Raw genomic sequence first — 15,893 nt, 5'->3', positions numbered from 1 at the left:
CTTTTGGCTCACGTATATGATAATGTCGCTAGCATCCATATGACAGAGAATCCGGGCCGACATGGCTAATCATGAACCCATAGCGGCACTAACCTATGGGGACAGGCATACATGAATCACATCGAGCGTGTCGGTCAGTAGCGTGTGAATCTGGGCTGTAGCACTGGCTAACAGGACTCTGGATGTCACCGCGTGACATTTCCCCGAAGGGACAGACACAAGAACGAAGTGAAACACATGCCGGCCAGTCAAGTGTCCTGAGCAGTAGTGCTGGGCTAACAGGACTCCGGTGAACCGGGTTGTAGCGGACTACTATGGCTCATGGAAGCACTAGACTATGTTTCCCCATAAGAGAGACTGCCAAGGATAAACAACTAGATTGTCGGATCCCACACATACACACAATATGCTCGATATGTGTAAATACAACATGGCATCACAACATAACTCTACAACTCAAGTATTTATTCATTAGGCTCCGAGGAGCGAGATATTACAAACATGGGTCTCATGAACCAACAATCATAGCATACAAGTCAAAGCACATGCGGAAGCTTAACATGTCTGAGAACAGACATCTACAAATGAAAAAGGCTAAGAAGCCTAACTATCTACCGGATCCTGCCGAGGGCACAAGATCGTAGCGGAGGTATCAAGCTAAACGTCGAAGTCCACGCGAAACTACTAGCGAGACTGAAATCTCTTTGCAAAACATAAATTAAGCAAACGTGAGTACAAAGGTACTCAGCAAGACTTACATCAGTACTAAACTACATATGCATCGGTATCAACAAGGGGTGGTGGAGTTTAACTGCAGCAAGCTAGCTTTGACTCAGTGGCTAACCTGAACTATGATTGCAAGCAACTCTTTTGAGGTGGCGCACACGAGTCCACATATTCACCATTCAATACACTACTATGGATCCGCTCTCGTCTACCTACGAGAACACCATCCATAGCACTCACGCTTATCTTGCGCATTTTAGAGTATCCACTTTCACTTGTCTATGAACTGTTATAGGCAACCCAGAAGTCCATTACCGCGGACACGGCTATTCGAATAGATGATGTTAACCCTGCAGGGGTGTACTTCTTCACACACGCTCTCACCACTTACCGCCATTTACACGACATGTACTCGGCAACCTTCAAGTGGAAGCCCAACGAGGGTGTCGGCCACGGCCTACCTAAACACTCAAGTCTCTAGTCCAGGTTTATCGCCTATCCAGGTTCCATCCGCAGGGAGTCCGACCGAGGTTTCCACATACGGCCCCGAACGATGTGAACAGGGTTCCCGAGACACCAAACGGGCGCCCGGTACACCGTGCCACGGTGTATCTACCGCATCATAGCCCACCCCTAGGGTCAGCGCTACGCACGGCCGCCAACACATATCCTATAAACACCAGAAACTAGTTGCAACTCCTGGACAGAGGACAAGGGTGATCAAGAAGCCGAGAGGGTCCATTGGTTTCGGGCCCAATGCGTGGTAGTAACTGTTTCATGGATCACAAACACAGAACTCAGTTCCTAAGGACAGCTTCAATGAGACAACCCACCATGTACTCCTACATGGCCTCTCACCGCTACCTTTACCAAATCGTGTTCACACACTTAGCTCTCAGCAGTAGGACATGTTTACACACCTCCGATTCCTTCCCGATGAATCAGACCTGACTCAACTCTAAGAAGTAGCAGGCATGACAAACAAACATGAATGAGTAGGCACATCAGGGCTCAAACAACTCCTACTCATGCTAGTGGGTTTTATCTATTTACTGTGGCAATGACAGGTCATGCAGAGGATAAGGGCTCAACTACCGCAGTAAGTAACAGTTGAATCGTTGTTGTCCTAATGTAGTAAAAGAGAGCAGGAGCGAGAGAGTGGGATTGTATCGGAATGAACAAAGGGGTTTTGCTTGCCTGGCACTTCTGAAGATAGTATAGTTCTTCATCGGTGTCATCGAACTCGTCGTCGGAACCACGTCTATCGAGAGGGGACAAATACCAGCAAACAAAGAGGAACACAATCAATGCAATGCAACAATTATGATGCATGATAATGTCATGGCAATATGCTGTTGATTGAGCTAATGCAACTAGCAACCATATTAAATGAAGTTGGTTTGAACCAAGGGTTCAAATTCAAACTCCATATGTGCTTATTTAAATGTCATTTATGAAAATTGCCCTGTACAGCAACCCTAGGTTGTTCAAACATGCATGCAAATGCCATAAACAAATTCCTTGAATTTTTCTGATAATTTTTCATATATAATTTATCTTATTTGGAGTTACGGTTGAATTTCTATGATTTTTAGAAGTTTAAATTGTTTTCTGGAATTTCCTGTATTATTTTAAATCCAGAAATTCCTTTACTGCGTCAGCACTACGTCATTATGACGTCAGCAGGTCAACAGGGCCGGTCAGAGTCAAACCTGACACATGGGACCCACCGGTCAGTGGCCCAGTGCCATTAGTGTCACGGACATGTGGGCCAGGTCAACGCCCACGTCAGCACAGTCAACTCTGACGCATGGGTCCACCGGGATTAACTTAAGTCTAACTAATTTTGTTAGGGGTTTAAATAAATCGGTGGGGCCCTGCTGTCAGTGCTTTAGGGGCTTAGTTAGCGGGGCGATTAGGCCCTAAAGATGGTGCCACGTCACCAGCTACCGGGGTTAGACGCCGGCGACCTCAAGTCGCGGCGGAAGGTCGTCGGAGCGGCGCTACGGGCGGCGGTGGGTCAAGCCAAGGGCACCAGGGGGTTTCCCTCGCTCGCCCGCATCCAGGGGAGGCACTGGCTCGTCTCGGGGCGATCTGTAGCGGCGGTGGCGGCAAGTTGGGCGGCGGCCGGAGTTCGGCCGACCTCGGTGATGGGGCTACGGTGCAAGGCAGGGCAAACGGGTGGTTGCGCTCGTTTACTGGGAGCATTCTGAGCGCGTTGACGGGCTCGAACGCGAGGTTTGTCCTCTGCAACGACGATGACGACATGGACGCCGGCGATGAGCTCACGGCCATGGTTGGGAGCGAGGCTAGCAAGCGGGAACGAGAGAGGGAGAAGAGGGGTTTGACGCGGGAGCTCACAGGGATTCCAGTGGAGCAAACGGCATGGCCGGGGAAGCTCTGGATGACGCGAATCGGACGACGGCGGTCGTCGGGGCAGAGGACGAAGATGGCGATGTTGCGGTCGACTGTGGCCTTCTACGGTCGCCTGCGTCATCTTGAACATTAAGAAGAGTCCGGCAATGGGATGTGACCCATCGGTGAAGCCTGGGTGCGCGGTGGCTAAGGTGAACGGCGACGGCGCTCTCGGGTGCTCACGGCGGTTGCGCGGGAGAGAGAGCAGAGGAGGGGGAGGAGCTCGAGAGAGTGAGTGGGAGGGTCCAGGGGGTCGCGGGCGTCTCCAGGCGCGGATAGGCTCGAAGGGGAGGCCGCCAGCACGAAGCAGGAGGTGGAATCCTCAGGTGCGTGCGCGGGCGACACGGCGTCGTCCTCCTGGCAGGAGGTAGGAGATGACTGGCAACGGGCCTGGTGGGCTGGGCCATTGAGCTGGGCCAGCTGGGCTGCCAGGTAAGCTACAGGTAAGATCTGCTCTGTCTTTTCTATCTTCTGTTTTTTCTGTTTTGTTTTAATTACTTTGCCACTGATTCAAATTCAAAAATAAATCAAAACAGGGCAAAACCTTCTGAATATCTGTATGTTGCCATTATGGACTTTTCCAAAGGCACATAAATAATTTCAGGGCCTTTTGAAATATATTCTTTATAAAATGAATATAATCCAAAAGTCAAATACTTATTGATTTAATTTCAAAGGCCCAAAATAAATATCCCTGAGACTCCAAAATTATTGGTTTGAGTTTTACTTCTTGCCAATATTTTTATAGCTTAACATGAACATTTTCTTGGGTTTGTTTGAAGCAATTTTTAATGTTGATCATTTTTAGAAATGATCTCTGAGGTTTTCCACTTTCCCCAATTCACATTTAAAAGGAATTTAAACATGATGCATGGATGCCAAAGCAAAGGCAGGCAAGGCCTGAACTGGGGCTGTGACATTTATATTGATATATATATTTATTTATTTTTAAAATCAGTTTGAACGTGACTCGAATTTTCAGGATTAAAAACAGTTCAGACCGCACCGAAATATGCAAAATTTCGTATTAAACTCTTTAACGGTCGCGGTAAGGGCGAACGTTCAGTGGTGCCACGTCGGATCAAAGAGAGCGCGTGGGTTGGGCAAAATCGGAGCCTGCTTGTTTTGAGTGGGCCACATGTTGAGCGTTTACTAGGGAAAATAAGGGCATGTACAATGGTTCTATCTTAGCAATGCCACGTAGGATAAATGATGAGGTGGATGAGCGAGAAATCATAAAAAAAGGCTTGTCTTCTCTTATTTAAGAGAAGACAAAAGATGATCTCTTAGCACAATTTGTCTCACCATATTTTTAGGAATAGCTAGTTATTTAAGATAAGGCTAAGATATGATCCATTGTAGACATATTTTTTTGTCTTCTCTAAATTACATGCAAGACTTAAGATAAGACTATCTTATCAACCATTGTACATGCTCTAATAAGAAGGAAAAATAGAAAAAGGCAGCAGAAGCTTAACAGGTAAGGAGAAGGGCGCTCGGCACACAGATTCCTTTGCCTCTTCCTCAAACCCACACGCAACCTTGCGACCTATCTCTCTCCCCTGTGCTCTTCGCCGCCGCCGCCGCCCTGCCTCACCCCATCTCCTTCCCTTGGCCGGCACTCCACCCATCCGCTCTCCCCACCGCCCCCTCTCATCTCTCACATCGCCTCCTCCTCCTCTCGCGCCTCGCCTTCCACGCCGTCGCCGCCACTATCGCTGCTCCTCCTCTTCTTCCTTGTGCCCCTTCCATCCCCTCTTGTGGCGGACGATCCTCTCGACGATGGATGTGGGAGAGGGAGAATCCGGGAAGGTGGGCGGGTCCGGGTCAACATAGGGTCGATTTCGAGGCCTCTCATGGCCGCGCCCACACCACCTGTGCTTCTCCCCTCCTGCGGCGCAGCTGCTGCTTCTGGAGCTCTGTTCGGAAAGGAATACGTCTAGCCGCCGGCCAATGGAAGGCCCTCATCGGCCTCCAATCCCATGCATCCAGCCCCTGATTCGTGCACGCGGCAAAACGGCCGCTGCTGCCGGAGCGCCCTTCGTCAGCGAGGAGGCCCAGAGTGACACCGCCGCCGGCGCCGGTGCTCCCCAACGTAGTCACTCCGACGACGGCCAGGTGATCCATTCCGCTGCCAGAGGTGTTCTCTTTTTGTGCTTGGTTTTTGTTTTCCCATTGATTTTCTGTCCAATTTTATCATAGGATTGTTACTGTCTGTCTCAAGTTCCTTGAAGTCATGTACATGCACATGCCCGCGTCTGATTTGTTCTCGTGGTCGTGTTCCTGCCGTAGCTGCGTCCACGGTTCTGCAGGTTTAGCCCTCCTTTCTTTAATCCCCTTTTTTGTTTACCCTCATTTATCTTGTATTGTTCGTGAGAGAGGCTAGGCCTACTGTCCTCTTTCCAGGCGAGGCGTTTGTTGCCTTGCTTAATTTTGTTTATTAGATATTGCCTGCCTATGCTTCATCCTATTTTTGTAGTGAGATCTATTGTTTACATATGTGCTGATTTTTGCGACTAAGGAGACTGTCAGTTCTGTCAATGGCGCTAAATACTTGCAGTTAGGAAATAACAGTCCCCATATCGGAAGGCTTTTCATCGAAAAATATTGGAAGGATTGTTTATTTTGTCTTGGGTCAAAAAATATGGAAGCCGATAACTGCCACACGTGTGGCGTGGAGGGCAACCCGCCCGCACGCATCGTGTGGCATGGACGGGAACCGCCCCGCACGACCCCGTCCGCGCGCACAAAAGCGCGCCCGCACGTCCGGTGCATGGCAACCCCGCCTGCACTGCCTCGTCCGGGCCAGACGAGCCGCTGCCCGCACGACCCAGCCGTTTCCGGCCTCCGATCCGTCCCCTCTCTCGTCTGCGCCCTCGCCCCCCGCCTGTCGAACCCCGACCTCCGTCGCCGGCCATCTCTGGTTGCCATGGCAACCAGGGTGGATCTGTAGGGTGCTCCCACTGCAAACCACACCCCTTATCTCCCCCCACCCCATCCCACCCCCCCAACCCCCACTCCAACAACACCCTCCAGAGACGACCAACTAAAAGCAGGTGAATCTCCCGATCTCCCTACTGTTTCTCATCCTCCTTCTGGGCAGAAAATTGCAAAATTACCGACGAAGTTGGCAACTAGATCCATCCTACAGGGTTAAAACACTACATACGTTGTGTGACTTCGCCATTGCCAAGCAGAATACACTAGATCTGCCATGTAGTACGCTAGAGATAACCGTGAGTTCTCAGTAGGTTGATGCTCCTAGTTGGCGAATGAATGGATGTGCAGGAATCCATAAAAAGGGAGAGAGAATTGATAAATTTGGAATAATGGGGGTGTGAAAATTAATTGCCATTGGTGTATAACGTCAGTTGCCACCTGTCATTGTCGTCAACTGCCACCATGTCAACTTATTGCTTGCCATCCTATTGTAGAGCCTGATGCCATCGAATCAAACGGATAGCTAGCACCAGATTTTAGAAAAGGATAGTGGATGTGCATGTCCTACTAGCCATGATATGTTGGTTGCCAACGCATGAAAATGTGATAGCACTGATGTGTTAACTTCTACATGCAAGCAGCACAATGATAAAAAAATTGGATTGTTGATGCCTTCTTGTTCATCCAGTGATTGAGAGCACATCAGAACAGAAGCGAGACACGGAAAAGAATGAATCACGAAGATGGTGCAGATGATTGGGGTTCTCAAAGGCCAGAAACGCCGCCACCTTTCGATGCATCAGAGTACAGTCAGCTCATCTCTGCAGGGCCGTTGCTGCCGCTGCTAGAACAGTATGCAGGCGTAGGTACGATGCGTGCTAAAAAATGAAGAGAAACATTTGCCATCTTCACGACGATGGACATGACATTCTACTTATGTCGTGCACTGTCATTTGTCTTGCAGGTTCTTATGACCAGAACACTCTTAGGGGGGCCCCGTGGCAAGTGTAGTCACAAGGCGCTAACGCTGACAAATGTACGGGCAGCCAACTCCAACTAGCTAGTATGGCTAATCAAGGTAATGCAAAAATGAAAAAAGAGCACATAATGCTGTGGACATGAAAAATGAACATGAAAAAAAGATGGCAAAAGGACTCATGAGTTATCACAGGTGTAAAATGCAGAGCCTTCGTGCAGCACGTGGAATCAGGCAGCACCCATGTACCTGCCATCGACGTCATACACAGGTGAGTCCATAAACATAGTGAAGATGCGGATGCTCAGTCAGCACAAGGAGCATAGTTGAAAACTACAAAAATTGCCATGACTGGTCTTCTACGGTTGCCATGTATTAAAAACAACATTTGCCATCTCTGCACACCTGCAGTTGCCATGTAGGAAAAGCTGCAGTTGCCATTTCATGACAACTGCAATTGCCATCTAATAACAAACTGCGATTGCCCTACCGATGCAACTTCAGTTGCCATGCAAGCAAAAAATGCATTTGCCACATAAGGGCAACTGCAGTTGCCGTGCTAGCATGAAATGCGTTTTCCGCGATTTGACCAACCACTACTATGATTGCAGGTTATTACGATGGCGGTGACCCGGCAAACGTCTCCTGGCAAGCTTCGCAAATTCCTGGTGGATCACGTCATTATGGTGTAACAGACCACACACGATGGTCAAATACAGCACAACAAGGTAGAGGGAAAATATCTGAACCACAAAAAACAGCGCTACATTTGCTATTTGTAGTTATTTGTAGGCAAAACAATGGTTGCCATGTTTGTTGAACAGTAGGTGCCATGTCTGCACACCTACAGCTGCCATAAAAATGACCACCCACAGACTGACGGCTTGCTGTCTGTAAAAGATGTCATGGAAAATCACTCGAAGATGGTGTGATCCGTTGCGATCCACATGTTATCCAACACAAAATTCTTAATCTCATACCTGTTTTTCCCTGTTACAGAACCTACAACTACAATGCACAGCGGCGCCGGCACATCTACTGCGGGGAGCTCTGAGCGCACGGAAGACGCGTTCCACCAGACAGCAGACAAACATACCGCAAACAATTTCGAGTCAGAGTTGGGAATGGCAATCATTCCAGCAATGCCGGCAAGCACCCCTTTGAACACAAGCACTGGCAACTCTCAGGTAGATGGGACTGCCGCCCATACTGAAGTGAACGATGAAACTGACGACGACGCGCAAGGGGATGAGGATGGTGGGCAATCAGAGATCGTGGTGCCTCAGCCACCGTACATTGGGCAGAGATTTGAGTCATTCGAAGCAGCAAAGGAATACTACCAGACATATGCAAAGTTCCATGGGTTTGCGATCAACACCGAGTACCGTAGGAAAATTAAGAAAACTAACGAGTACAGCAGAGGTGAGATGAGGTGCCACAAGGCACGCAGGAACAAGAAGGAGAAAGGCGATGCGCCTGTCATTCCGGAACGAAAGAGAGGTATCATTCAGAAGACTGAGTGCCCTGTCCGGTGTAAGCTAAACGTAGATGGAGCACAGTGGGTGGTCAATGAGTATTTTGACGAGCACAACCACCAACTGATAAAGAAGTTCGACCTAGTGAAATTTCTAACCGCCCACAGAGGGTTCACCCCCGTCGAAAGCCAATTCGTAAAGCTTCTACATGATTGTAATGTCGGTCCATCGAGAATGGTGCAGATACTATCTCTCATCCACAGCAAAAAGGGGACTCTGAGTAGCATGCCGTACATACCAGCTGACGTCACAAACCTACGGGCAAGGTACCGTAGAGAGAGCAAGTTGGCAGACATAGAGGCCACAATTGCCTACTTCGATGAGAAAGCCAAAGAAGATGCAGATTTCTTCTACAGGATAAGGTTGGACGATGAGGACCGTGTCAGGAACATGTATTGGGTGGATGGTGCTGCAAGGAGAGCCTACAAACATTTCCAAGATTGCATTTCATTCGACGCGACGTACCTCACCAACATGTACAAGATGTCGTGCGCTCCGTTCATAGGGATAAATAACCACAATCAGTCGTTGCAGTTGGGCTGCGGGCTCGTCCGGAACGAAGACACGGATGGGTACGTTTGGCTGTTCAAGACCTTCTTGGAGTGCATGGATGGACTTGCTCCGATGAACATAATAACGGACCAGGATTTCAGCATGCGTGCAGGCATAGAGGAGGTCTTTCCGTTGGCAGTGCACAGGCACTATAGGTGGCACATTATAAAGAAGGCTGAGGAGACGCTAGGACCGTTCTTTGCTGACCGTCCAGAGCTGCACAAGGCATTCGAACTGTGCGTGGACCACATCTTGACGGTGGAGGAGTTTGAAAGGAGCTGGATGGCCATGACTGAAACACATCAAGTCCAAGACAACGAGACTCTTGTAAGCCTGTGGGAGAAGCGAATGTACTGGGTGCCGGCCTACTTCATGCAATGCTTCTTCCCCTTTCTGTAGACTACGCAGCGCAGCGAGGGATTCAATGCTGTTTTGAAGCGGTACATCAGTCCTGGCAACTCATTGCTACAGTTTGCCAAGCAGTACATAGCTTTGCAACAAAAAATCCTGGGATCTGAGCTGCAGCAAGAAGCGAACACTGCGCTAAAGCAGCCAAAATTGCTAACGTACTTACCGATGGAGAGGCAAATGAGCAAGATATACACCAACAAGATCTTTAACAAGTAAGTCAGTTGCGTTACAATCTTATTTGCAGAAAAAGCACCAAGTCAGTATGTGCCTTATAGAGTGCGATGCAGTTGCCATGTTTAATAAAGTACTGTTTGCCATGCTTACTCAGATGTAGTTGTCATATTCAATAGAAATTCTGTTTGTCATGCTTACCCGGATGCAGTTTCAATGTTCAATGAAATGCAGTTGCCATGTTTAATGCAATGTACTTCCACTGGACATGTTGGTGTGCAAATGCTAGTGTCAAATGGAAAATTTTATGTTGTTGCCATGTCTATTGAAATGCAATTGCCATGTTTACTAAAATGCAACTGCCATGTTTGCTGAAATGCAATTGCCATGTTTAATAAACTCTAGTTGCCATGTTTAACAAAATGCAGTTGCCATGTTTAAATAAGATGCATCTGCCATATTTGTTGAAAATGCAGTTGCCATGTCTATTGTACTGCATTTGCCATGTATAGCGTAGTGCATTTGCCATGTTCAACATACTATATTTTCCATGTTCAATGAATTACGTTTGCCATGTTCAAACAAAATGTATATCTATTTTCCATGACAACATAAGGTGCTACAAGAAAAAAGCCCACAATAGTTTAACAGAAAACACACAAAAAATGCAGATTCCAGGAAGAAATAAAGCGTGCCAGCATGTTCACGGCTTTCCAGGTGGACGAACGTACGTTCAAGGTGTGTTCTATTTTGGGCATGTCAGATTCAGAACCTGAAGACCCGAACAAAGGAAGGAACTACTTTGTCACAGCCTCGATAGGCGAAGGCGAGTTCTACTGCCAATGCTGCAAGTTCGAACGGGACGGCATTGTGTGCTGTCACATACTAAAAGTAATGGACGTGAACGCTGTGACACGGATGCCCCGACATTTCATAAGGCAGCAATGGACTTGGGACGCTGACGATGCGTTGGCGCCGCAAACAACACACACAGTTCTGGCTGTGCATGACGAGAGACCAGAGTCAACCATGGAAGCCGTGAGGCACATTGTGCTGACAAAGAACTATGTTGAGCTAATTGATGAAGCGTGCAAGAGTGATGACACAGCGAGAGTCGCAGAAAAACATAGGAAAGCACTAAAAAGAGAGCTTGATGAGATCAAGAAGAGGAAAGCCGAGGAAGCCTTACACTGGTTCCCCCGCACATCAAGCGTGCCTTCATCCACGGGGCCGTCGTCTAAAAACTCGGAGATAGGATCTGGAACAGCAAGCACACAGACCCAGGTCAGGAACCCACCCCGTTCTATCACAAAGGGTCGTCCAAGAGAGATAAGGTACAAGTCGGGATTGGAGATCCAAGCAAAACACAAGAAAACGAAGAAAGGGACGGCCAATCCATGAGCAAAAATTGTGGCGTTGTGGACATTTTGTTTTGTACCCTAGATGTTGAGAATTCTTTTTTAAAACAATTGGGGGAATAACTCTTCAGGGGCATCAGAAGTGCAAGGGAAAATTCATTGAATGGTTAAATGTAGTTGCCATGTTATGGGTACTTAATCTGCCATGATGTATGCATTTAATTTGCCATGTTATGTGTAGTTAGTCTGCCATGATTTTTGATACTAAACATGCCATGCTAATTTATGCTAAATATGCCATGCTGTTTTGTACTGAATATGCCATGCTAGTTGTAGTGGATCTGCCATGTTAATTGTACTGGATCTGCCATCTTAGTTGTGCTGTGGTTGCCATGTTAATTATGCTGGAGCTGCCATGTTGTTTGTACTGTATCTGCCATGTTAGATGTACTGGACATATGCCATGGTATTCCTGATGACTCTGCATGGCATGTATTCACATGACAAAAATGACGCGGTTTACGGGCACGTAGTGTGTTGTGTGCAAGTGTATGGGAAACAAGTTGGAAAACAGCGTAACGTGCATAAACCCCAGCAAAAACGTTGTGGCTGCATGATCAACCTACCCCCGTGCAGTTACCGATGAAAATGAAGAAGCAAAACAGCAAAAAATGTAAAACGACAATGACTTCCACTACCCATGTCTGATGAACTACATTTGCCATCGTTTTTAAAACATCGTAGACGCGTTCAAAGCATCAAACCGGTGCTAGAAACGACGAAACCATTGTAATAATTACGCCTAAAAGTAGGTTCACGTCCACACATATATTACATGAAACTATTCAAATGTCACTCGCACACCACCACTACATAGTAGCCTACGCGGGGTTGTAGCCACAACATAGCACACAAACATAGTTTTCAACGATAAACAACGAGATAATACCTTACATTCCTCGGCAACAAAATGTAAGGTGTGCGTCCCGTCTGTAACGCCACGTGATCACTTGTACTTCTTGGTGACTTTCTTGACAGCTTCCTGCACAAACTCGCGTGCTCCCGACCGCTTGTTGAAATCTTCATTCGTCAACCAGTTCCATGTGTGGATTTTCCGGAGCTCAACGACCGTTGCAGCTGTGATAGCGGGGACAATTCTGCCTTCCCACTTCGCAAGGTACTCCAGCGCGTGAAAGCCACAGTCCGTCCTACACGAGGAAAAGAGTAACGTGACCACGCAAAGAGCTCAGACGTAACAAAAGACAGACTTCAATTTCAGATCTGACAAACAAAACAGGAATTGGATTGATGTAAAATGGCAGACGAAAAGGGAGGAAGGAATTACGTGTTCCCTTGCTTTGTAGTCGCCACATACTCAGTCGGGCAATGACTGATCTGGACCTTTGAGTGTTCATAGTGACGGTGCCATGTCTCTTTGAGGTTCTTAATGAAGAATTCAGCATGCGTGGTGAGGTCTGCATCATCTTTCGAACGGATTGAATCAAGCACCTCAACACGTTGGTTCTTCAGGTCAAGATAGATCACGTAGTGGTGACCACACTTGTCGTGTGGGTCATGTGGTGAAAGCTCCTGGAACATGGGGAACATGACTTGCATTTAAAAAAGTGAGGAAAATGAGAATCAGCGTTCGCGTAAAGAACAGCAGAGGGACAAAGGAATTAGAATCACGTAGAAAAATGCTAGTTATGGGTGGGGGTAGTTGAAATAAAGTTGCCGTCCATGTGTGAACAAAAGTATGCCATGTATTTTACTGTCAAGTTGCCACATACTTTGCGCGGCATGCAAAAATCAAATAAGTCAGTGTGCACGGCAGCTGTTGCCATATGAAAACAGCTGCCACGTAAAACACAACTGCAGATGATGGCAACAAAAAGCACACCTTGTGAAAAAAAAAGTGCAGACATTGAAGGAGTACTCACATATTTCTTCATTATGAGCTTGAAATCACCGTGTTGGGCAAAGTTCTTCCTCGGGATTTTGTGGTGGAAGTCACCGTCCCATATTTTGTAGGTCACACTATAATGCATGATTGTCTTGTCGGCGCACACATCGGTGTGGTTGTTGATGTAGTCAATCCCGCATGCAACTACGTTCGTCGACATTTTGCCGTTTGGCCTCACGGACTCAACAAGATCACCAAGGTCGACGTACGTCTCTCCGCATTGAATGAATTTGGTTATGTCTAAACATGAGCTGTATGAAAACAATATAACATGGAAGGATCATGCCTACTAAGTAAAAAAAATTTATGAAAGAACTAAAACAATATAACATAGAAAGTACGAAGGATGTGAATGGTAAAAAAGGAGCAAAGCAAAATGAGATGTTATGGGGTGTGGTCGTTTACGCTTTCAGCTCCTTCATGTGCTTGCCGCTGGACCTCGCATTTCCAAACCGCTTGACGATATCGTACAGTTGGGTCTGTTCTTTAGTGGCCCTGAATTCGGGCTCGTAGTCTTCCGCGGGAGGTGGGTGCACTACCCTCTGCTGCCTCACAGAACCAGGAGTGGCACTCCTAATGGTATCCTCAGATACAGTGTCTGCAGGCACGTTGGAACTTGATTGCCCTTGCCGTCGTGAGGACTTCCTCTGCAATGCTGCCTCCTCAAGCATGCGGTAAGTTTCTTAAAGAGACGGTGAAATCTCGTCGGGTGTGGCTGCAGTGATAAAAAAAGTGGGTTAGGATACCTAGGAAATCAAAAGCAGATGGATTGTGAGAAAAGATGGGGTGCATGATGTGAGTTGTAGGTAGGAAAAAGTGGGGCAGTTGCCATGTGTGGTCCAGCTGTAGTGACCATGTCATAGCAACTACAGTTGCCATGTAGTTGGAATGTAGTTGCCATCTAGTTGGAATGTAGTTGCCATGTCACAGCAACTACAGTTGTCATGTTGTGTCAACTGCACTTGCCATGTGATTGCTTTATGAAAAAATGCAGCATGGAAACAAAAAAAAATGCAGGTGACATGGTGTTGAATCAATTCCAGTTGCCATGTGTGATGCACTATGTTTGCCATGTTACGGAGACTACGGTTGCCATATTGAATCAACTTCAGTTGCCACATGGTTGCCCAAATGTAAAATGCAGCATGGCAGAAAAAAAAAGTAGGTGACACGGTGCATCAAATCCAGTTGCCATGTCATCGCATGTCAGTTGCCATCACAAGTGAGAACCCCCAAAACAAAAAATATGATTGGGACAATAGTGAAACTACACAGACGTGTGCAAGAAAAATCATATGGACATGGCAAGTGTACCTGCCACAATCGGCTCTGCGAACTTGACAGCCTTCCTGCCCTCGACCATTGGCTGCGCCATCATTGCAGGCATGCCTCCTGGGAATGCAAAGGCAACTGGCATAGGATCTTGCACAACTGGTTGATCTTGACTGATGCCAAGGTTGAAACTCGGTGGGGTAAAGGCCATTGGGTGCCTCTCATTCCTGCTGGCCGGACCACGAACGACTTGCGGGGCAGAATCCAAGGGTGAAAGATCAACAAACATATCTGAATCGGCCGCTGCAGAATGATCGTCCTTATTTGCAGGGCGGGGCGTGTTGTCAGTGGTATCAACCGTAGCTTTCATGACAATCTTCTTGTTTGGGCTGTAGGGGACACCGACGTTGACTGGGAGCCTGGAAGTGCGCAGATTTATGCTGGGGATTTCCACTGCAGGAAAAGGCGCAGTCTGCTCTGGGTGTTCACCTGCGTCGCTCGTGCCTGACTTGACACCTGCATCAGTTGTGCTCCGGTCTTCAGGTTTCTTCATCACATTGCTTTTGGCAGGTGGCGGGAACAGTGTGGATGCAGGAACAAAACCAGACTCGTCTCTCCTGCTCCTGGCTATTGTCGGTGCGTTCGGTATGTCTGTTGGTTGCTTGCGGGGGCTATGACGCCTAGGTGGTAGACCAACACGCGAAACAGTCGCCTTAGCAGTATCTGCACCGCCAAGAGCTGGAGCTGTTGTGCCAGGACTCTCACCTGTAGATGGCATGTCCTTGTGAACTGCCGCCTCGACCGCTTCTGTCGTGGACACAGGAGTGCCACCGCGCACGCGCTTGGAATCAGTGTCAGATGAGCGGGAATCTTCCTTGCCTAGGTTCGTCTCGGGAGCGTCCACTTCAACGCTTGCTGATGGGGTGGCATGACTCACAGCAGCATCCTTCATTGCCAGAAGAGTTGGCAGTATTTCAGCTGTCCTGGCAGATACCGACTCGTCACTCCCCGATGTACGGATGCCTATTGTTGTAGGCTGCACATCTGCAGCCGGCGGAGATGGTCTGCCACTTGCATCAGAGTTGGTGGGAGCGGTCAATGGTGCAGCAGCAGTATTGTCGACTGGTGCCTCCTGTACATCTGAGTTGCCCCCTGTTGACAACTTTGAATGCATGCGTTCGAGCGGGTCCTTACTGATATGCTTGGACCCACGCGTAGTAGTCTTCTTCACCCTGCAAAAAAAATGAAGCGCATGAAAAAGGTATTTAAAAATGAAACAAAATTATGTTTGCCTTGGTAGAAATCTTAAGAAAATGGAAAAACAGGTGGAAAAGCTGGCAGTTGCCATGTAAGGGGAACGTCAGTTGCCATGTGTCATAACTAGCAGTTGCCATCCAGCAACAGTTGCCATGTTAGCAACCTTGAAAGAATGATAAAGATGTCTGATCCGCCATGAATGCAATTTCAAACCTAGGCGTGGGATGAGCTCACAAGACAACGGTAAAAAGATGGCAGTTGCCATAAGGTACATTAAAGTTACCATTTGGCCTACATTCCACTTGCCATGTGAAAAA

At 47.7% G+C, this 15,893-nt stretch overlaps 2 protein-coding genes across 2 annotated transcripts; both read left to right on the top strand.

Moving 5' to 3' along the window:
• Positions 1–5,140: 5,140 nt before the first annotated feature.
• Positions 5,141–12,563, top strand: LOC147964398 (protein FAR1-RELATED SEQUENCE 5-like; the record flags this gene model as incomplete). The annotated part of the gene is made up of 5 exons (XM_087529963.1): positions 5,141–5,259; positions 5,344–5,453; positions 7,669–7,785; positions 8,057–9,767; positions 10,398–12,563. Coding segments are annotated over 4 exons (1,833 nt in total), but the record flags the coding sequence as incomplete, so codon positions are not given.
• LOC147964399 (uncharacterized) lies at positions 10,426–11,127 on the top strand. The gene has a single exon (XM_087529962.1). It carries the CDS (start codon positions 10,426–10,428, stop codon positions 11,125–11,127), a length of 702 nt encoding a protein of 233 aa, XP_087386088.1.
• Positions 12,564–15,893: the final 3,330 nt, after the last annotated feature.

This window comes from Triticum urartu, chromosome 6A, assembly GCF_056163025.1.
Source record: "Triticum urartu cultivar PI428250 chromosome 6A, HENAU_Tu73, whole genome shotgun sequence".
NCBI lineage: Eukaryota > Viridiplantae > Streptophyta > Magnoliopsida > Poales > Poaceae > Triticum > Triticum urartu.
The sequence above is the reverse complement of the archived record's forward strand: the minus strand, read 5'-3'. Positions and strand labels throughout refer to the sequence as shown.